The sequence below is a fragment of the Parasteatoda tepidariorum genome, chromosome 6 (genome assembly GCF_982258835.1).
Source record: "Parasteatoda tepidariorum strain Cologne lab strain chromosome 6, Ptep-v5.0, whole genome shotgun sequence".
Lineage (NCBI taxonomy): Eukaryota > Metazoa > Arthropoda > Arachnida > Araneae > Theridiidae > Parasteatoda > Parasteatoda tepidariorum.
The window spans coordinates 85914617-85937162 of NC_141760.1; the positions used below are offsets into that span (position 1 = coordinate 85914617).

The following is a 22546-nucleotide window of genomic DNA, read 5'->3' on the forward strand; positions in this document are numbered from 1 at the left end:
CGTCGGTTTTTAGATTTTGTTCACGTTTATTTAATTTTTTTATTTTTTCTTGTGTATTTTAAAAAAGGGAGAAATTTGCCAACATGAATGATACAGAAAAGGGTGCCAACAAGAATTCTTGGATGACGACCGTAATTTTTACTAGATGACTGAAAAAACTAGACAATGTAAAAGCTAGACAAAGTAGACTAGACAAGAGACAAAAACGAAAAATTTTGCTATTCATAGACCAATGTCCAGCGAACCCATCGATACTAATTATTTTGGAAATTGTAAAAGCTCTCTTTTTTCCTGCAAATTGCACAAGTGCGCTTCAGCCATTAGATTTGGCCGTGATTAGAAATCTAAAATTGCACCATAGAGAGCAGTAAGTTCAACTCGCTATTCAAAGCATTGTAGAGACTAATAGCAAGAACATATAATTAAAGGTAGCATACATTCAAATTACTCACTGCAATTTTTCTTCTTTGGTTATTTGTTCGTTTTGCTTTGTCTAATTTAGAAATTTATGTAAATCAACACGTTAAACATTAAAATTAACTGAAAACAGAGTTTCAGTTTTAGAAGTAAAAATCTATTATACGACGTTATCGTTTATACGACGTTTTTCGGTGGTCCCTTCGGCGTCGTATAAACGATCCACTGTATATATATATATATATATATATATATATATATATATATATATATATATATATATATATATATATATATATATATATATATATATATATATATATATATATATATATATAAATATATATATATATATATATATATATATATATATATATATATATATATATATATATATATATAAGTTCAAAATGAAGAATAAAACAAAGAAAAATTATAGACATATGAAAAAAAGGGGGTGGGAAATAATAAGTAAAAAAAAAAAAAAACAACAAACAATATTTTATTTAAAAAAAAAAAAAAAAAAAAAAAAGTGAAATGTTAATTAAAAAACCGGAAAAAAAAAGATATAATCTTTTCTTCAGCCCACACAATTATATCCGCAAAACAGAGTGCTTTCTGATATTGTATATATATATATATATATATATATATATATATATATATATATATATATATATATATATATATATATATATATATGGAAAGCCTACACAGTATAAAAGGGTTACATGGTTACAGGCATTTTTAAATGCTGATATATTCTATAGAGTACGGTATTTAATACATTTCTTATAACATAATTGGTCGCTTTAATGCCAGTCTTACAATATTTCTTTTAATTAACTTATGTGTTTTTCAGGAATTAAAACTATTTCGTCTACTTTGCCATTTCATAGATTGCCTAGATATTTTATATACAATGCCTATGTGAGGCATACATTAATTCTCATATCTTATACTTAACTAAAAATGCCTAGTACTTATGAAATACTCTGAGTATTCCATAGAAAGCTTATGTTTCATACATCGCCGGCGACATATACATTACAATTATTATAGAAAATAGTGTGTTCATGTAAATAAATTTGATTATATTATCATAAATGACATAGTTTATATCTCTGTCTAGTTTATATGACATAGTTTATGTGTCATAGACCACAGTTCATATATCTCATAAACTATGACATATATGTCATAGTTTATATGAATAAATATTATTGTGTTAAGCATTATGTAATAAAATATGGAGTATAAAAATATTAGGAAGAAAAATAAGTGCGCACTATTGTCATTTGCACAATTTTCTGGTAAAACACAGTTTCCATCCTCTTTTAAAACATAACCGCTTTCACATTCACAACCGGTTTTGCAGACTTGAATACAAAATTCTGGTGGAGTTCGAAAATTTTCACACGTCACCGGGCAGAATGTCCCACATGAATTGAATTGAGAATGTGGAGGACAAGCTTTAAAAGTGCATAATAGAATTCATTTTTTGAATATATCCATATATTAAACAAACCAATTTTTTTTATTTATCTAAAAGCAACTTAGATCAAATCCAGTGAGCAAAATAAAGAAAAGATATAATCTCTTCATCAGCTCACACGATTATATCCGCAAAAAGGAGTGCTTTCTAATATTGTATCAATATAGCCAAAGCAAATCATATCAATACAATACAATAGTGTGAGGAGCACTCAAGATTTAAGCAAAAATAGAACACATTAATTACTTAATGTTACTTTATTTATGTGTTCTATTTTTATAAATTATATTTTACTTTGGCTATATTAATACAATATATATATATATATATATATATATATATATATATATATATATATATATATATATATATATATATATATATATATATATATATATATATATATATATATATATATATATATATATATATATATATATATATATATATATAAAACTTCTGCCCCACCAATAGTTGCTATGGCACTAGGAGGCATCATAGCATCGTTTATTTTTAAAATTTCAATAGCAAAATTACAATAGAAGAGATTAAAAATAAATCTGAAAATTAATTCATAACTAATTTTTCATTTCAATAAAAATACAAAATTATTCTAAATAACTAAAGTATCTATTCTAGAGTATATAAATTAATACTTAAGATAACCTAAAAAGAGGAATCTAAATAAATAATTAACGTATAACTGATTTGTCAACACTACTTAAATTATTACTTAAGACAATGTAATGAAATAATAATTAATTAAATGTTGCCAAAAGATAGTGAAATATCCGAGCTTATGCTGTCACGTAAGGGAAATATATAAAGATAGATTAGACATAAAATTGAGTTTCTGGATACAGTACAATTAGTTGTTTTTTTTAAACATGTTTTCCCGTCCTCGTCGTTTTTGTTTTTTTCTCATAAATAATTCACCCAATTATTTCAGTTCCTTTCATCTACATAAAACCATCTTATTTCAATGTTATAGCTAAAAAAAAATTGAATTCCATGCAGCATCAGCATTTTCTTTTGTTTACTAACTTCCCATTTCATAATTTTTAAAATTAAAAAAAGATTCCTTCACATCGCAAATGAACCAGTTCCGTGCTTTGTTTCTTGCTCTCCTTCAATTAATAATCAGGTAAATTGGTTGCAAATTTAATATGATACACGTAGAAAAAATTCTGGTAAAATTATTGTATTGTGTAGTAAAAACATTTTTAAGTAAAAGATAAAAATAAAAATAACATAATTCTGTTTATAAAATCAAAATATACGGTATTTAACCATTCAAATGATATCGTTTTCCATTCTTGTGGTAACATTTTACCGAAAATTCTAGCATTCAAAATTATAGATCTTATCACAACTCATTTAGTAAGAAATGCAAAATTGAAAACTAATCTTAACCAAATAAATGGTTTTTATGCCACGCTCTAGGGTATCCAATAAAGTTACCAAAATTTTACACATGTTATAAAACAATATTTTGCTGTTAGTTTTACTAAAATCATTACCAAAACATTTCAGTAAAATTTACCGTACTTTGTCATTCACATAATGCCAGAAACATGGTAAATTTTATCACGCTCTGAAAGTTATACCCTACGTTTTTTTCAGTGTAGAATTCAAAGTGTAACTGGTTGATATTAAAAAACTGATAAGTTGGAAAATCAAATTAGAACTTCTAATCCTTTTTGATATTTATTTATATGCATTCTTTTTTTAGCTAATTTTGTAAAGATGATTTCAGATAACACATAAAAAATAAAATATAAATATAAAATATTACCAGAGGGCTTCACTAAAACAAGATAAATTTTACCTTATTCTGGTAGTTTTGACTATAATTGTTTTTCTCATGGTAGTAAATTGGACCATATTTAGTTAAAATAGAATCATAATATACTATCAATTTAAGTTGGTAAAGGATATTTTATTAAGATGGTTTAATTTGCATGATAGTATGGTCAGCAAGGTATTACGATTGCAATGAATATTTTGATAATATGCAATATTATCCGATATTTCTTACAATAACAATCAATTTCTTACAATAACAATCAATTTCTTACAATAACAATCATAAAGAATGTAAAGGAATTAAAAATAAAATTTAGTTTGGAAAAGAAAAATTCAAAAAATCAAATTCATTCAATCAAAATAAACATTTTATGTTCTTTTTCTTTGCATCATAAAAACTTTGTTAAAGAAAAATTTAACAACATAATTAATACATTTAAGATCCGAACTTTAATTTCATAATAATATGAGCAACACTGATTCAACATATGCTTGCTAAAGGGTAAAATAACACCAAAAAATAACTTAAAAATTATAAAAATGATAGCTAAATATTTAAGTACATATTTCAACAATCAATACTAAAGTTCAATCATACTTACGTGAGTCAGCAAAGATAGTGCTAACCATACATAACAGAAGCAACATTCTTTACTTTAGTGCTGACAATAATATATAGATGACAAACAACTTTTCAATCTTGCTCAGTAATTTAATAGCTAGAAAATGTAATTGTAAGACGATAATTATTTAAAATAATGTTATACTTGATTTGCAGGAAGTAACTTTAGGAAATGCTATCACAGCCTTTACGTTTCTGCAGGAAGTCCTTTCTGTTTGTATTTAATTTTAGTTGATAACATCACTAAAAAAATCACTACTACTGTGAATTTCAACTTCAAGTGTTGAAATAACTTTTTTATCTGAAATTTCTTTTTATATAAGTAATGAAACGATTGTATGTAACAAATTTTAAAATAAATTGACAGTATTTTGCTCTTTTAATTTTGATCAATGCAATTCTAAACATTGGGATCTTTTCTCAAAACACTGCATCGAGAAAAATGCTTTTAAACTTTTATTAAGACGCATAATGCATATAATTGAACAAGTCTTCAAAATTTCACTTGTATTTACTTATATGTCACCCTTTCGCTAACTATTCTTTTTCTTAGGATTAAGGGTAAAAAAATTGCGGAAATATACTAAGATAATTTTTTACAAATATTTCCAATGAATGTATATGAGGTTTACTTGCAAGTTAAACAAATTTGTTTTGTGTTCTGTTTTCTTCTAACTTTTCTCATTCATTCTTTGTCCCATTTGCACCCTAACCCATAATATTAACGTCATAATCATGTAACTATTAATGTATCCTTAAAATGGCTCAATTCATATTATAATTTAATGGATCCTTAAATGGTTAAAATCCTATCCTTTTCATCGACTTTCTTCTAGTCAACGGTCTTTTGGAACTGGTCTAACTTTGTCATACCTTGAAGGATTATAGACAACAACAACAACCAAAACAAGGATCCATTATAGTTAGTTTCAAAAAGTAAATGAACAAAAACATTTTGTGAAAGTAAGATATTTTTTAGAAATTAAGAGAGCTACATACTTTTTTAATGTTTGTATTTTTTTTGCCATTTTCTTCTTACAAATTTTGGGGCGTATTGAATCAAAAAATTTTATTTTATTTTATAACCGTCATTGAACAGCTGACCCAATTTTGGGGCTTACGACTATTAATGTTCAACTCCGTAGCCTTGTAATTTTGAACCCATTCCAGAAAACAAGGGAACTGGATCAAGTATTAGGAGAAATTTGCCTACGTGGAGGACTTTTAATGGAAGTAACCCGCATTTGCGTTACATGGAGGGGAAGACCGCAAGAACCTCCCATGGTTAGCCTGATGGCAAGAGGACTCTAGCCCATGATACCGGACGCAACAAAAAATCCTTCAAAATGTAGTTATGTTTAATTTTAATCAAATAAATATCCATAACCATATTTCTAATCTATTTCAAGTCATAAAATAAATCATGACCGACCCAATCCCTACTGTAATTAATACTCAGAACTTCAAAACTTGTTATTACAACTGAATATTTTGTTCTAAGATTCCCCCTTTGCATTCCATGAAAATGAATAAATTCTCTACAATCTCAAAAAATAGATTCAAATTCGAATGATAAAATTGGCTCTATAAACCTTCATATATAGAGAAAAATTTTAAAATAATTTGAACCAAATTTCTGTTCATGTTCCCATGTATAGTATCGTATAAATAAGTTTTAGAAGGTATCTGGTTAGATAGTTAGTTTCAATCTGACTATCTTCTCAACTATGACTCACTCATATTCCATATTCTTAACAATGGTATCGTGATAAAACTTCTGGTAGCTTCTTTCTTATCAAAACTTTTTTTTGACAACTAACTTCCATAAATCAATTGTCCTCAAAATAATATATAAAAAAACTGAAGAAATGATAAATACTATAATTTTAAGATGATAGGTTCAACAATAATTATAGTACTGGAGCCAATAAAAGCGTTAATCAATTGGACACAACAAGCGTGTTAATCAATTGGACACAGCAAACGTATTCATCAATTGGACACAACAAACGTGTTCATCAATTAGGGGGAACAAATGCGTTAAGTGAAAACCAGACCCATTTTTTGTTTTCATGCCATCAATGTTTTACTGCGCAGCCTCGAAGATTTGAAACTAACCAAGAAGACAAGCATTTTAGATCAAGTATATGAACGAACTAAACTTCGGTTAACTTTTGTGATTAAACTAACCTACACTTGCGTTACATGATAATGAAAAACGTAAAGAAAAACATCCCCTATGGTTACCCTGAGGGGGCAAGGGTATCCTAGACTCTACGGATATTTTACATCTACTTTGTGTTCCGGACGAACCGGGAGCCAAATGTGAACTAACCCCGAACCTGGGCCACATCGTTGGAAGGTGAGTTTTCTATCCCCTAAGCTACCACTCTGTGTAATCAAGTTTAAGAAAATATATTTATTTTACACGACAATGTGATTCAATTTGGTGCGATATAATGTCTGGCTCAAACTTGACCATATTTCTAATTAATTCACATATAAAATTCTAACAGTTTATGAAAATTTTAATATTTACTTGTTTTAACTGGTTGAAAATACGATTCCCATCTTAATTTGAAACAAATATACAACTTAATATTATTAAACAAATTACTAACAACTTAATATTATTATACACATTATGAGCCACTTAATATTGTTAAACATTCAGAACTTAATACTTTTTTGATAAAAAATAAAATTTCAAGGAAAATAACTTATCTTTAGAGAACTACCAGGAACAGATGTTTAGATCATTTTTTCTAATAATAATTTTATTCAAAATACAAAATAAAAGTAATATTTCAAACTCAATAACAAAATTTAAAAAAATAAAAAGTTGTTTGTTTTTGTTGATCGTAATTTGAAATTGTTCGATCAGAAGACTTCATTTCATCATTTTCAGATCATGTTTGATTCCACTAAAAAAATCATAAAAATAACTATTTATAAAAGTAATACAATGTAGGTAATCATGCAAATTATTCATGATTTATCACATTATAACATTGCATAAAAATACAAGTGAGGCTAAAATAAAAATTAAAAATAATAATAATAATAAATATATAGCTTGAACGAACTGGAAAAGTAGATAAATAAATGAGATTTTTCAGGATTAAACAACGAAGCTTGATGTAACGTGTTTCAGTTTTAAACTAAGATAATGTTTTAGTACTGACTTTTTATTAAAGCTTTTTGAACATTTTGTCAAATTCTTTTACAAATTTTTGCCTAGCTGGATTCATTTGAAGCTTGTTTCCCATGAAAGAATGAGCATGATGTTTTCTGAAAATAAACATTTATGCTTATAAATATGTATAGATTATGTATTAAAAAAGATACTTTGTCCATGTCTCGCAAAGTTATAAAGATTAGAGGAAATGAAATCAGCTGTTGTAAAAAATAAGGCTGGCGACATAATTGAAAGTGCAATTTAAATACATTGCAAAAACTGCGGTGTTTCAACACGAATCAAAATTTTATATTGAAAAACTCGAAAAATGGTGAGAATGATTGCTTTATTTCAAGTTAATATCGAAGCAAGAGTTTTTACTCACTTCAAAGGGTATAGTTAAATATTAACACCAATAATTAATAACGCTAAGACCTACCTGTTACTTGTTGGTACAGAAGGTTGCGTTTTTCGTTGTTCCGTAATTTTGGCGAATAATTAGTGTATATTTAAACTATTTAACTAAATTCCTGTGTGAAATGAGGATAGAAATGTTTTAAACGTTTAAAAAACGATTTTGGACTATGATGAGGAGTTTTAAATCCAATTTATAGTCAATATATTTAATGCTTTCTTGTGTTTTAATTTGTTGTACTTCGGGATTCATTTGAAACTGGTTTTCTTTGTAAAGGTAGGGTAACAATGTTCCAAAATTACGCATACATGCTAGCAAATAGTAATAAAATTGTTCTTAAAGGAACAATAAATAATCCAAAACCTGCAAAATTATAAACATAGGTGAAGCTAAAATCAACAAATATAAAAATATTCAAAACTAATTTAAACTCTGTTTCTAAAAGTTTACAACGAAACTTATTAGAATGTGATTTAATAAAAATTTTGAGTAGTTTTATAAATGTAGACTATTTATTGAAGGTCATCTGGAGGACATTTTACATTTCTTTAATTTTTTGCCTTGTTAGATTTGTTTGAAACTTGTTTACCAACACTGTTAAAAAAAATTTTTAGAGTATCTTATCTCCAAAAATAATGCTAACAATTTTGCGCTAAAGTGTGTTCCATTATACTAAAAACCAGAGATAGTTCCTGGTGTAGTGAAGCATTAAGAATGTTCTTTTTCATTACTTGAAGTCAAGTTGCTGCCACCATTTTCGGAATTAAGATACACTAAAATTTATAATTTGAGTGATATAAGATACACATAAGAACCAGTAAAGTTATTTTTACGATACGAAAGTAAGAATCATAAATTTCAGATTCATACACTTGTTCTTAGAATAAAATTTGTTTGTAAATCAAAAAGCTCGAAGAGTACTAGCATGAACTAGGTTTAACAGAAAAGAAGCAGATAAGTATTATGCATTATAAACTTATTTAATACAATTCACAGATATTTAAAAATAAATATAATATATAATAAATAAATATATATAATATACATCTATATAACTAGTGGGCTGCGCCCCCTGCTAGCTAACGCTCGCCAACCCCCGAAAATTGTTACGCAATCTTATATGGTTTGCTTCGCAAACCAAGCTCGCTTCCCTAGCTACTAACTTAGGTACATTGCAAATGCACGAAACTCTAAGAATTCAAAACAATTATTCAAATCCATATAAAAACTTTTTTTTAAAAAAAAAATTTCATCTTTTTAGTAAATAATAAGTCATTAAAATAAATTAGAATTCAAATAAATGACATGTAATTCGTTAAACCTATTAGAAATGTGCTATAGTATAATTCGTGATATAAATCAAAAATCGTCAAATAAATTCGTAATTTATAAATTCGTGAAAAAAAAAGCGCTTTCGACAAAACATTAAAATAGAGATCTATCGACAAAGACTACTCACTTCTGCCTAGCTTAATATTATGAGATTGCCGCAGCTGATGCACTCTGGTTATTTCAGTTTCCGTTTTTAAAAGCGTTACTTGTTGAGCCACTTCAGCTAGATTTGGCGTATGACATTTTTAGCGGCAGTCATTGGTCGATTCGCCGTGTAAGAGAAATAGTAACGTAAACAAAACAAAGCAAACGTTGACACCGGTGGAAAAGAAATACAGCCAAAATTTGGGAGCTACGTAAGAGAATTATGTATATTATACATATAAATAACCTTATAACGCAACTAAACAAAAACATATAACACAGCGTATTTTAAGATTACCTGAACGTACCTGAAGTTGTTAATGTACCTGAAAATGCATTTTATATTTTAGAAAACGAGAACAAACTCCCTAAAACTCGTAGTCGATTGTAAATATACCTCTAATGATATCCAAAGTGCATCAACAGTAGTGCTTTCAGAAGTGGAAGTAATTCATGTATTTTGAGAATACGCGAAGACGTGTTATCTTTTTTCACTTTAGGTGCTTAAATTTAACATCACTCTTTAATTTACATATGAAAGCTCTATTTGTTGTAAAAATAATTTAAAATGTGAAAAAAAAAGCATTGAATTTCAACAATTTCAGGTCGTATGTATTTAGCATGCTACTAACTAGCGATTCTGCTAGTTAATAACAATCAAAACTATAAACGCAAGGGACACTAGAATCAACAATTACCATTGGAAATTTTACCTTGTGCAATTTGGCAAACAGCTTCACAGTCTTCTAAGCTTTGAAAGTTGTTATCGTTTCCTTCACATCCTCTATAAATAAAGTCCTGACATTGTGCACTTGTCCTGTTATAGAAGAATCTTGGAAAACTTTGATCACATGTGCCGATTTCTCTATCCTGCTGACAAGCGAATGGTAGTTGTGGAGCTGGAAAAATATTTACTGATTTTATAACAAACTCTTTTCAAACAAACAGCTATTTTTCCATAATATTTTTTTAGTGATATTAGATGTCTGGAAATCAACTGAAAAATTTCTAAATAAAAATTTTGCTTTTACGTTTTGTGTTGAAATTACAATCCTATATTTCATTTTTTAAGGCAAGCTAGGAATGCAGCAAGAAATACCTTCGGAAACATATGTTTACCTAGTAAGAAAATGAAAATCTGTCTGTATAAAAAAGTCTGAAGGGCCGTACACGCCAACGCTCTTTTGGTTATTTAGCTTAACATTAAATTTTTTGATGAGCAAAAGCTATAGAATATAGAAACTTGAACGAGCTGTAATGGCGTAGAGGAAAGAGAGCTCGCCTTCCAATGAGGTGAACCGGGTTCGAATGCCAGCAATGACTGGTCGATTCGAATTCCACACCCAGCTCGCACAGACCACAGTGCTGACTTGGTGATTGACTGATCATGGGTTAGAGTTCCCTTGCCGTTAGGCAGACCATGGAAAATTTTCATGGTTTCCCTCTCTATGTAACACAAATGCAAGTTAATTTCATCGAAAAGTTCTCCAGGAAGGCAAATTTCTCCCAATACTTGATTCGGGAATTCCCTTGTCTTCTTGATTGGGTTAAAACTACAAAGCTACGGAGTTGAACATTGGTAGTCTTAAACCCAAAACTGGGTTGGCTGTTCAACGACTGTTATAAAATAAAATAACTATAGTGCGTAGAAAAGAATATAAGTATTAGCATGAAATAAAAAAATTTAGCATTCTATAGTTTGTTGGAGAATTATTAACTGTTAAACTTTGAGTAAAAAAATGGTTGATCACTGAAATGCTATTACAGATTTGAAATTTGACGTTCTGATAGTTCTTTTTTGTATCATAGTTTTAACGAGAATGTTTTTTTCAGAAGTTTGTTTGAAAGTTATTACAAATATTAGAGCTTTTTCATGTTTTTTCTGCTTTTTTGCTTTAAATATTAACCATTTATCTAAAGTTGTAGAAAAATTTTCTCTCTCATGAGATCATTATTTCTTTATTTTATAAGCTCGCTTTGGACTTAATGTCAATCAAAAGTAGCAAAAAGAGAGAGATTACATGTTGCCAGGTGTATAAATCTTAGCATTCATAAGGAAATTTAAAAAAAAAAAAAAAAAAAACATAGTTGATAGCGATAAAAATTATTCCTTACTTGCATTATTATAAGCCTCTTCAACGAGTACAATTGCTTTGCATTTTTTCCTCTTATTAAGTCTCAAAATCTGTTTTTCTTGGATTAATTTTTTTTCAAGTAGAGATACTTATTTTTCAAATCTAAGTAATCATCTCTTGCGTTACAATTAACGCATCAAGAAAATGTTCTTATATGAAACAAATAAAATTGTATATTTTGAAACCAAAATGTTCAGAATATTTGAGGGAAATACGTACGTTTACGAAATAAGTAATGGTGACTGAAATGCGATTACATGAATTAGCGAGCGGAGCCTCCCAGTTCTTTAAAAAATTCGGAAAATTTTTTTACATAAAATTTGCACTTAAATTAAATTTGCATTTAAATAAAATTTGCACTGAAATTTTCAAAACGAGAAATAATTATGCGTATCTTTCTGCATTTTGTGACAAGCAATTTTATTTAAAACGAATTATACTACAAGATATTACGCGTAAATAGTATTTTAATTCATTTTTTTTTCTAATTTTTCTCATTAAGCATATTGTGTGTATACCGCTGATATTTAATAATTGTTTCTTTCTTTTTTTTTCGTTTCGTTTTTTCAGATTTTTACAGCCTCTGTGACATATAATTTTTTCCTAAGCTTTTAAAGTATTTTGCTTTTCTTAAAGGGGTGAAAAAATTTCAATGATTCATAATAAATAAAAAAATTATGTGTGTTTTTTTCCTTTTTGGAGGTGTATTTAGAACACGTAGCTGCATTTTCAATTTATTGAAAAAATTTAATGAGAATAATACTATTTAGATACCTTCGATACAAGTAGAATCACAGTCTTCTAATGATTTAAAATTATTATCGTTTCCTTGGCAACCACCGTAATAAAACTGCTGACATCTCTTAGTTCGTTGATTGTAGTAAAACCTGGGTACCAGTGCTCTACACGGCCCAACTTTTCGCGGCTGCCGACAAACATCCGTTGCTAAAAATATTTTATTTAAATTTGGTTAATACAAAACATATAGATTTATTTTAAGACTCATCACAGTACAACAAAGACATTTTTTTTAAAAAAAATTGAAAACCCGCGAAACATGCTTGAAAAATTAAATTTTAAAATGAATAAAAAAAATTGTTTCAGATAAATTTAATTAGATTCTCACCCGTATTAAAGAAAATATTTTAGAAAATATGGCTTTTAGATAACATTAGTAGAAGCCTGATTATTAGGTACCTGATTAATTGCGGAATCGCGGCATTTGTTTATGTCACGATTCAGTAGTCCTTCTGGCAACTAAAAGGAAAGGTTTTCTAAGGTTATTCCGTAAAGCAACAAAATGCAATGCATTATCTGGAAGTTACGAGATGAGGTACGGATCTAGCTGAAATAATCTTACTAAGAGCTGATTAGAAACTAGATTTAATCAATAACAAACAACTGCTATTCAACTGTGAAATCTAGTTATGATGAATTTATAGTTTAAAACGCTGAGGGTTTAAGCTAACAGTAATTGAAATAAGATTTGGAATTATGCATTTATCATTGCTGAAAATTGCTTCTCCATCTTTCGAACATTCTTAATGAATTGAAACCAATGAGACTATCATCTTCTGATCTCACTCTAGCATAAAGAGGCACCAATGATTAAAATTCCATTATCATCTGATAGTATATCAAAGTTGCAAGAAAATGCTAAATGAAAAACCTACACAATTTAAAATGGTTACATGGTTACAGGCATTTTTAAATGCTGATATATTCTATAGAGTACGGTATTTAATACATTGTTAATAACATAATTGATCGCTTTACTGCCAGTCTTACAATATTTCTTTTAATTTTATGCGTTTTTCAGGAATTAAAACCGTTTCGTCTACCTCGCCATTTCATAGATTGTCTAGATATTTTATATACAATGCCTATGTGAGATATACATTAATTCTCATATCTTATACTTAACTAAAAATGCCTAGTACTTTATAAAATATTCTTAGTATTCCAATAAAAACTTTCGTTTCATGCAGTGCCGGTAACATATACATTACAATTATTATAGAAAATAGTGGGTTCATGTAAATAAATTTCATTATATTATAATAAATGGCATAGTTTATATGTCATATTCTAATGTGTTAAGCATTATATAATAAAACATGTCACATAAATATTAAGAAGAAAAATAAGTACGTACTATTGTCATTTGCACAATTTTCTGGTAAAACGCAGTTTCCATCCTCTTCTAAAACATAACCGCTTTCACATTCACAACCGGTTTTGCAAACTTGAATACAAAATTCTGGTGGAGTTCGAAAATTTTCACACGTCACAGGGCAGAATGTCCCACATGAATTGAATTGAGAATGTGGAGGACAAGCTTTAAAAGTACATAATAGAAATCATTTTTTGAATATATCAATACAAACCACTTTCTACAGTTTATTTTAAAAAATTATATTTGAAAAAAATACGAATCTGTTTACTTTTTACCGGGCAATCCACAGGCAAAACGCATCTACCATCTTCAGTTAAAACATAACCATCGAGGCATTCACATCCGATCTTGCACATTGTGGTGCAGGGTTCTGGTGGTCTTAAGTAATTTTCACATGTCAGTGGACAAGAACTACCGCAGGAACTGAAAACTGAATTTGCTGGACAATCTTAAATTAAAAAGTCATGAAACATTTAAACTATATGTAAATGAAATCAATGAATTCATGTTCTGAAATTTTAAATTTGCACTTATATTTACTTTGCAGTGCACAGTTCTCAGGTAAAATACAGCTTCCATCGCTGGTTGAAACGTAGCCATTATCACATTCACATCCGATACGGCACATAAGATTGCAAATGTCTGGTGGATTATGGTAATTTTCGCAGGTCAAAGGGCAGTCTGTTCCACACGAATTAAAATGAGAGTTTGCAGGGCAGTCTTAAAAATAATGAATAAATATTACTTGATTTTTCATGCAAAAAAATGCAGAAATATCGTACATTATTTCAGTAGCTTAGTTGCCAAGTTATTGAAAATAAACATTCGGAAAAAATATAGTCTACGAAGATAAAATATAAACTAAAGTGACTAGATTTTGATTTCAAAAAAGGAGATTGCAGTAACAAAATATACTATTTGATCAGTTTTTAGGCTTACAGATATTTGAAAAGAAATTTGGCATTACTAAGACATTATACAATAAACAAATATACTAAGTTTTTTCTCCAATGGATTTAGAAGCTGACTTTAGCTATTATCAGGAAGTGATCCGAATCCACATTGACCCCACGATAAGTCTGAGTAATGTCTCCATCAAGCCTGAGTAATGTCTTGCGTCAATTAGTACGTGATCAATTTGATTAACATAAGTGCCACATGGTACACTCCAGGTTTATTCATGAATATTTTCATGCTGAAGGAACATGATTACGCTTCCTATAATCATATTATGTGAAGTGGCGAAATCAATAAATTTGCTTCCATTATCATTAGTTGTATCATGTAAATCAAGTCCTCCAATTAAAATTTGAAATTTCCTTTCTCTACCTTCTTTAGCATATAGATCCCCCAAAATAATTTTTACATCATATAGTTACGAAATCCTTTAAAGTTTAATATTCAACTCCTTTGAATAAGGTTAATACATCAAGCATTCTTACTTTCTCGTGGCCCATTTGGTAGAAAAGAAAAAGGACAGTTTTCAGGTAGTATACAGCTGCCATTTTCTGCCCTGACGTATCCTTCATCACACTCGCAACCAGAATAACATATTCGGTTGCATTCCGTAGGTGGATTTCGAAAATTGTCACACGTTAGAGGGCAAGCAGTTCCACAAAGTACAAATTTAGAGTTTTCAGGACATTCTTTCGAATAATTGAGGTTTTCTGAAATGAAATATCATTTTATATATTTATATTTTCTGATCTCTTTTATATATTTTTAAATGCATTAAGATTTTAATAGTTTCTATTTTAGTGCTTAATTTTAACCAAAAAATCTAAAATAATAAATTTATAAACTATATCTTGCAATTATAATAAATTTCACTTGTGTAATTATTATTTTCAATTCTGTTGAAGGGTGGTAAAATTCTAAAGCGTTTATAAATAGGAATACAAATACAAGGAAACGTATGTAAAAGTATTCAATATGTGTTCAGAGATTATATTTCAATGTGTACAATGTTCCGCAATCTCCACCTTTCATGTGTATTTTTGGATTCTTCACCAAAAACCATGCAAGCAATAAGGATTACTAATTCACTAACTTTATGAATGAAAGTAATTCATATTTGAGATGATTTTAGAAATGCACTGAGCCAGTTTAAAGATTTGATTTTAGAGGGTTATTTGTAAAAATTCCCCTTACCATATGCTCATAATATGCTCGTCAAAAGTAAAGTAAAAAACATACACATTAGGGTCTCAAATTATTTTAAGCAAGGAAAAACAGTAACGTTATGATAATCTGTCAAATCACAAATGTGGAGGTAAAATGTTAAACATTAAAATCAGTTTGATTGCCGGATGAAGCAGGGAAACGTTTCTACTCATCACCTTTCAACTCTCATTCCTCTGGCAATTTGTGCAAATTAAGTTAGTTCAGAAGTTTTCTTTTTTTCTGAGCGAACATGAATATCGTTTCTTTTTTCTACTTTTGTAAAAAACTTTTATGATTTATGAAACTAATTTCTTTTCCCATGCATTAATTTTGTAATGCTAATAAATAATTTTTTTTTTCTAATCATATTTTGTTACTAATAATACTTTTAAGCAATATATTTTGTGATGGAAATTTAAAGTTCGTATTTTTTTAAGTATTCAAAAAATTTTTAATCATAGTAACATTACGAGCAATACATTTTTAACTACGGAAATATCGTTATACTTTCAAGACATTTAATCAAATTGCGTGAGATAGAACCTTTGCTTACCCTTTACTGTTCGAATTGACATTCTAAAATTATGATGAAACAATCGGCTGCCTGTCTCGATGACCGTAAAGTTTACGGTAAAAAAAAAAAAAACATTTTTTACCTTTACAGTTTTGAAACTGTTTACAATTCGCATGGTGAAAAAACCGTGAATGCAAAACTATGCAGCAACAATCATGGTTTCAAACCCGTAAAAAAATATATTACTGACATTAGAGATTTAAAAAGCTTTATGGTGCTGCAATCTATGCATTAATGAGCGTATCGTATTCTAATAGTCCAGGGTAACGAATTGAGGAGCGCAAGACACTGAAAATTCTTTAAGTGTTGAAAGGAATGCAGGAAATATTACAGTATCAACTCTAGGACTGGAACCCTCTATCTGTCAGTTATGAAATTGACATATTAGCCCTTTCGGCTGTAATACGTACCCATCTGCAAGGATTTAAGAGGCTACATTAGATGAGTCTAGTTGGTGCAATAATATTCTAGTTGTTTAACCGTATGAGGTGAAAGCAGTTAATAAACAGTTTTTTTCACAGCTAACAATTTTTCTCACAATAACAATTTGAATACCATCTTATTTATTAGACTGTTTTGTTTGAATATGGTAAAATAAATTGTTATTTAACCATTTTTACCGATAAATTTCTAACGGTATGCTCATTATATTTAGGTAGAAATAACCAAAATTAAAATGTAACATTAAAAAATTACTACATTAGAGCTAAAGCTAGAGCCTTTTTCTGCATATATTGTTTAATATTTTTTTTTAAAAAATCAGTTTTCTCGTACTTATGAATATTTTTAAAAAACGTATTGAAAAGCGGGAAAATGCTTAAAAAACATTTTTAGTTAATAAATTTAATAAATTTTTGACAAAATGTATTTTTGTCTCAACTGCATATGAAGGAATCTACATATAAGAATTAAGGAACCTGAATACGTTATTTAAAAAAAAATTATATTTAGGATGAAAAAAATAATAATATGCAGGTGATGGATTAATTGTTAAAATTTTTTAATAATATATCAATCTGAACTGGTCAAAAAAGAACAAAAATCAACCTTTTTTCCCAATCACATAACTTCGTTAAAATTTATTATTTTTGCATTACTCTTGCTTTATAATACTCCTAAAAATGCATCTTAGATTATAGAGTAAGCATTAGACCTAATATTTATAATCAGAAATTTTACAGTAAACACCGAAAACTATTTGGCAAAAAAGGTCAAAAGTTGCGATTAGTTATTTTTATGTTTTTAAAATGAAGGAAAATAACAGAAAAATTAGTTTTTGGAAAAATTTTAAAAAAGACTCAATTATTAAATTATTAACTTATATAGATGTTTCTCAAATCATCATAGCTTTTGTTTCATTTGACTTAAAAAGAAAACTCAACAGGTTTTTGAAAGTGAAAGGATCCATAATTTTATTATATAAAGAAAACAGAAAAATTATGTTTTGGTCAAAAATAAATGTAAAAAGGAAGGCGTGTACCTTAAATGATTAGGTTTATGTACCTTAAACCTCAAAAAATAAATAATATGCTTTATTTTATCGTTTCTAATATATAGCAAATATTTAAGTTCACAGCAAATGATAAATCATTACTTTATTAACACAAATAAAAAAGTTGTTTCAAATTATTTTTAAATAAGTGTTATTTCTCATAAATATCTAATTTTTCTGCTAACACATTATGATTATTATTTTATAATGATTGTTATTATATTATTATGTAACTTGCTCTGTCATCTACAAGGTTGTCTGGAATCTTAAAAAGAATAGGTTTATGTCGCTTAAACCTTAAAAAATAAAAAATATGCTCTATTTTATCATTTCGAATGTCTGCCCGATATTTTTGTTGAAAGCAAATGATAAATCATTTCTTTATTAACAGAAATAAAAAATTATTTTAAAATTATTTCTTAAACGAGTATTATTTCTCTCAAATAGCTAAATTTTCAACTAAGACATTATAAATGTTATTATTATTTGATTTATTATATTATTATTCGATTTATTAAATTATTATTTGGTTTATTGATTTATTATATTATTATTTGATTTATTATATTATTATTTGATTTATTATGTTATTATATAACCTGGTTTCTCATCCACGTGGCACGAACATTCATTTTTTGGCATTCTAATATAAAGGAAACTCTAATTCGTATAAAATATTTCACACTTAATCAACAAAACTTGTCCAAAACAATATGCTTTTCTTTTATAATGTAATTGAAAACATCAGAGAGCTGATATTGTTATTTTTTGCCCATAAAAATTCTTTAGTTATATACAAAACTTTATTTGTTTTGAGAAATAAAATTTTGTTGAAAAACTTACATACCTTTGCATTCCTGTAAGCATTCAATTTCAGTTTCATATATGTTTCCATTTCCACCACATCCTCCGTAAATAAATCTCTTGCATGTTTCTGTATCAGAATCGTAGAACCAAGCTACTGAATATGCTTTACACGATCCAGTTTCACCCGCACCTGAGCAAGACTTAGGAATTGCTAAAAAAAATTTAAAAGTTAGAAATTAAAAATTAAATACTTAAACTTTTCTCCATACAGTTTTAATCATAAGTTTTAATCATGAGTTTAAAACTACACCTTACTCAGAAAGAAATGTTAAAGGAATCTTATTATATATATTGTAAAACCAGGGGTATAATATCTCTCCGAATTTGATATTAAGGTATATTAATTATACTATATGTAAATTTATTATTCATATAATTATATATTGTAAATTTATATATAATATATAGAATTAATTATATAATTAATGATATATTATAAATTTATACCATATGTAAATTTAACACCAAATATAACTTTCATATACAATTTAAAGGCGGCATGAAAGCATTAAACATCTAAAATGCAAGAAGTTTATACCAAAAACACATGCCTTCATACCAATTGTTAAATATTTTCTATTCCAAAAACTCTAATGTTGGCGCGTTTTGGTTATCGTCTGTAATCTATTGCAATCGATAACGAATTAGCGAGTGTTCGTGTTTATTTTCAACGTCGATTTTCATCAAAAGGGACACTAATCCAGGAACTCTCCTAGGTACTGCACCACTTAGGTGTAAAATAGTTGCCACCATTTACACTATATACAGTGTGAGTAACTTTTAATCTAACTAATGATCTTGTGGCAGGATTTTGCGTTCAATGATCTACTTACTGTGGACAAAACCATGAGTAATGTATTTAGAAAAAAGCTTCATGTTAAGCATTCAGGTTCGCAAATTTCCATGATACAGATAAGATTTTCATTTAGATTTTTAACATTATAAAAAATATTGATGTATATCAACACCAAAAATGGTGGCAATTCATTTTCATCAAAGAACTACAGTGCAGATCCGCAGATAGTTCTTTGGTATCAGTTGTGCTTCACTACACCTCTGATACCAAATTTAATAAGAATATTCTCTGAACAGAATAAATAAAACATTTTACATTCGGATGAGGAACCTAGATGAATAAAACAAAAAATTTTAAAAGAATGTCTGAAGAAACTTAATTTAAGCAAATACTTGTTTGAGAATCTCCACAAGTAACCTCACATATTTCTTGTATAAAGAAATTATTTGCATTTCCACCGCATCCCCCATAAACAAATTCTTCACAATGACCACTGGTTTGGTTAAAGGCAAACCTATAGTGCAAAGCACGGCAAATTCCACTGTCCACTGGTAAATTGCATAGATCTGGCTTTCTTGCCTGCTGTATAGTGTTATCTGTAAGAAAAATTATATTATTTTCTGAACTAAGTAAGGAAAGTATATTTTAAATTTTCATAATTTTTTCATTTCACCCTAATGTTGAAGTTCATAAATTATTCAAAAGATGTTATAAAATATTGAAAATTTTAGCTTCAAAATCGATTTCATCCCTATGAATAATTTCAAAATTCTTATTTGTTTATTGAAAGTCAAAGATATACGCTACCCTACAATAATGGAAGAGACACTTTCAGTTTTTAATATTTTTTTGAATTTCTCAAGAGATACTTAGAGGACGATTTTGTAATTTTAGAAGTGTTTAGTTCTTCCTATTTTTCATACCTGGCAATAGAGTTCAAGCTTTGAGGGATTCGACTGTAAACTATGAAAGAAAACAGGTATTTTTTGAACGCCCTAAGTCCGAAAATCAAGCAATAAGTTCGTAACTTGTATCGATTTCTTTGGCTGTTATTTGCAATAACTGCATAAAATTTAAATCTAACTTAAATATTTATAAAGATATGAATATTTTTATTAAAAAATTCATTTTTTGCCTACGTTTTTTTGTTATAACATTAAAAATATTCAATAAAACTAAAAAAAAATTTAGAGGATAAATTATAAAATTATTTCTTTTAAAATTTGAAAGAAAAATTTTAAAAAATTTGAAGGTATAAGTTATTAAAGTAGTTCTTTTGTACAGCGCATGAGCGGAAAAAATGTAAGATTATTTTTTTCATAACTTTTGTAGTATATTTGGCAACTAATGGAAAAAATTTGATTTGAATATCTTAAAAACGTAAAAAGTTTCAAGCAATTTTCTAAGTAGTTCTTGTACTTCTGAAAAGAAAGCTTAAAAGGATTAGGGGTTTTCTAGATATTTAAGTTTGATCTTGCTATCCGGTTTTTAAAAGATCGTTGAATTTGCAATACTTCAGAATGAAATTTATGGAAAACCTCTGGTTATTTTAAGCTATCTTTTTATTAAAATTTTATGCAGTTTTTGCAAATAACAACCAAAGTAATCGATACAAGTTACAAGTTTATTGTTTTATTTTCTGACTTAAGGGGATTTAAAAATACTTGTTTTCTTTCGTAATTTATACTCGGTCCCTCAAGTCACTGAAAGCTTAAAACTCGACTGAAAAAATGCATGAAACACTTTTCAATCCTCTAAGTGATTTTTGAGAAATTAAAAAAAACATCAAAAACGGTAAGTATCTCTTTCATTATTGTAGGGCAGTGTATCTTCAATTGAAGAATTCAAACTATTTAAGAGATAAGTTAAAATTACAGAAGTTCAATTAAATTTGATTTCATTATACATGAGCATTTATCAAATTTTTATTTGTGCATTAAATAAAAAAAAATTACACTTTAAATTGAAAAATGCAAACTATTTTAGAGATGAATAAGAGTTTAAGAAATTTAATCCGCATTCATAACATATGCATGAGCAATTTCAAAATTCTTATTTGTTACATGTTCTATAAACTCTTATCGTTCTATAAAATTTCTGAATTAATACTTAAGCTCAATTTTATACTCACTTGAATCTCCAAAAGCAATACTAGTAATGCATAACAAAAATAAAATTTTCATTGTGGACTGTATTTTGATCTAAGTAAAAATTTTAGTGTGATCAGTGGTTTTCCAATAACAATGCGTAAAGTATTTTACACATTGTTAAGTTTAGTATCAAATGAAGTCAGGAAATGCGTGCGATATTTTACAGGAAGTTGTTTCAGTTTTATTTAATTGAATAGATAACGACATGTCCTCAACTAAGCAAATGGGGAAAATATCTAAACAAAGAATCAAGGACGAGGCATACATCATAATATATTAAAATGCTTTTCTTGTATATGGAATAAAAAGTGTAAAATAAGGTACATTTGTATGAATTATTTTGTAAAGCAAATAAATTAGGAAAATAGCTTGCATGGTTCATACTTTATAGCTTATTCTGTTCAGTCTGAAATGCTTTAATATCAACACTTTCTAATAAAAAGAAAAGAAAGCTGAAATAATTTTGTATAGTTCAATTTAGAGACATAAAATAAATTTTATTTAATTTAATTTTTACTGTGTATATACACCGAAGAGCCATTGCATTATGGCCATCCTCCATCTATAACAATGGGCTCGCCCAGGTTTTCATGGTTTCTCGTCTAGGAGCAATAGTTTCATGCGGCACATTAGGACCTATAATCCTCATAGAACAATCCCTGACGTCTGTAAGCTACTTGAACATAGTTGCAGACCAGGTTCACCCATTCATGGCAACAGTTTTTCCTGCGGAGGGGGGGGGTGTTTACCAACAGGATAATGCACCATGTCATAAGAGTCGAAT

At 28.0% G+C, this 22546-nt stretch overlaps 2 protein-coding genes across 3 annotated transcripts in view; both read right to left on the bottom strand.

Annotated features, from left to right (window-relative positions):
• Positions 1-4456, bottom strand: part of LOC107448408 (papilin) — a 36372-nt gene extending 31916 nt beyond the window's left edge. Inside the window, exons 1-2 of the mRNA XM_087166924.1 lie at positions 4321-4456; positions 1707-1889 (exon numbers count right to left, since the gene is read on the bottom strand). Of these exons, the coding sequence (XP_087023050.1) occupies positions 1707-1889; positions 4321-4366 (229 nt within the window). The 5' untranslated portion in view covers positions 4367-4456. The remainder of the gene's footprint in view (positions 1-1706; positions 1890-4320) is intronic.
• A 2641-nt stretch (positions 4457-7097) lies between these two features.
• On the bottom strand, positions 7098-21907 carry LOC107440509 (actinia tenebrosa protease inhibitors). Of its 2 annotated transcripts, none has more exons than XM_087166134.1 (10): positions 21744-21907; positions 20005-20208; positions 18797-18967; positions 15163-15387; positions 14261-14440; positions 13989-14168; positions 13700-13882; positions 12319-12489; positions 10123-10308; positions 7098-7264 (listed from the first exon to the last, which is right to left on the bottom strand). In XM_087166134.1, exons 1-10 carry the CDS (start codon positions 21793-21795, stop codon positions 7245-7247), a joined length of 1572 nt encoding a protein of 523 aa, XP_087022260.1. In that variant the 5' UTR covers positions 21796-21907; the 3' UTR covers positions 7098-7244. The 2 variants fall into 2 exon arrangements, with proteins under 2 accessions (XP_087022260.1, XP_087022259.1); XM_087166133.1 differs by having other exon boundaries at positions 10108-10308; positions 21744-21903.
• Between the last annotated feature and the right edge of the window lie 639 nt (positions 21908-22546).

What these genes read in the sequence shown, in the direction of transcription:
- LOC107440509 (XM_087166133.1), bottom strand. Translation starts at nt 21,795, where the DNA reads ATGAAAATTTTATTTTTGTTATGCATTACTAGTATTGCTTTTGGAGAT. An exon ending in TGAGAACTGTGCACTGCAAA is followed by an intron (nt 14,169 to 14,260) that starts GTAAATATAAGT and finishes TTTTAATTTAAG; the next exon opens with ATTGTCCAGCAAATTCAGTT. An exon ending in AAATTGTGCAAATGACAATA is followed by an intron (nt 12,490 to 13,699) that starts GTACGTACTTAT and finishes AAATATTTTTAG; the next exon opens with CAACGGATGTTTGTCGGCAG.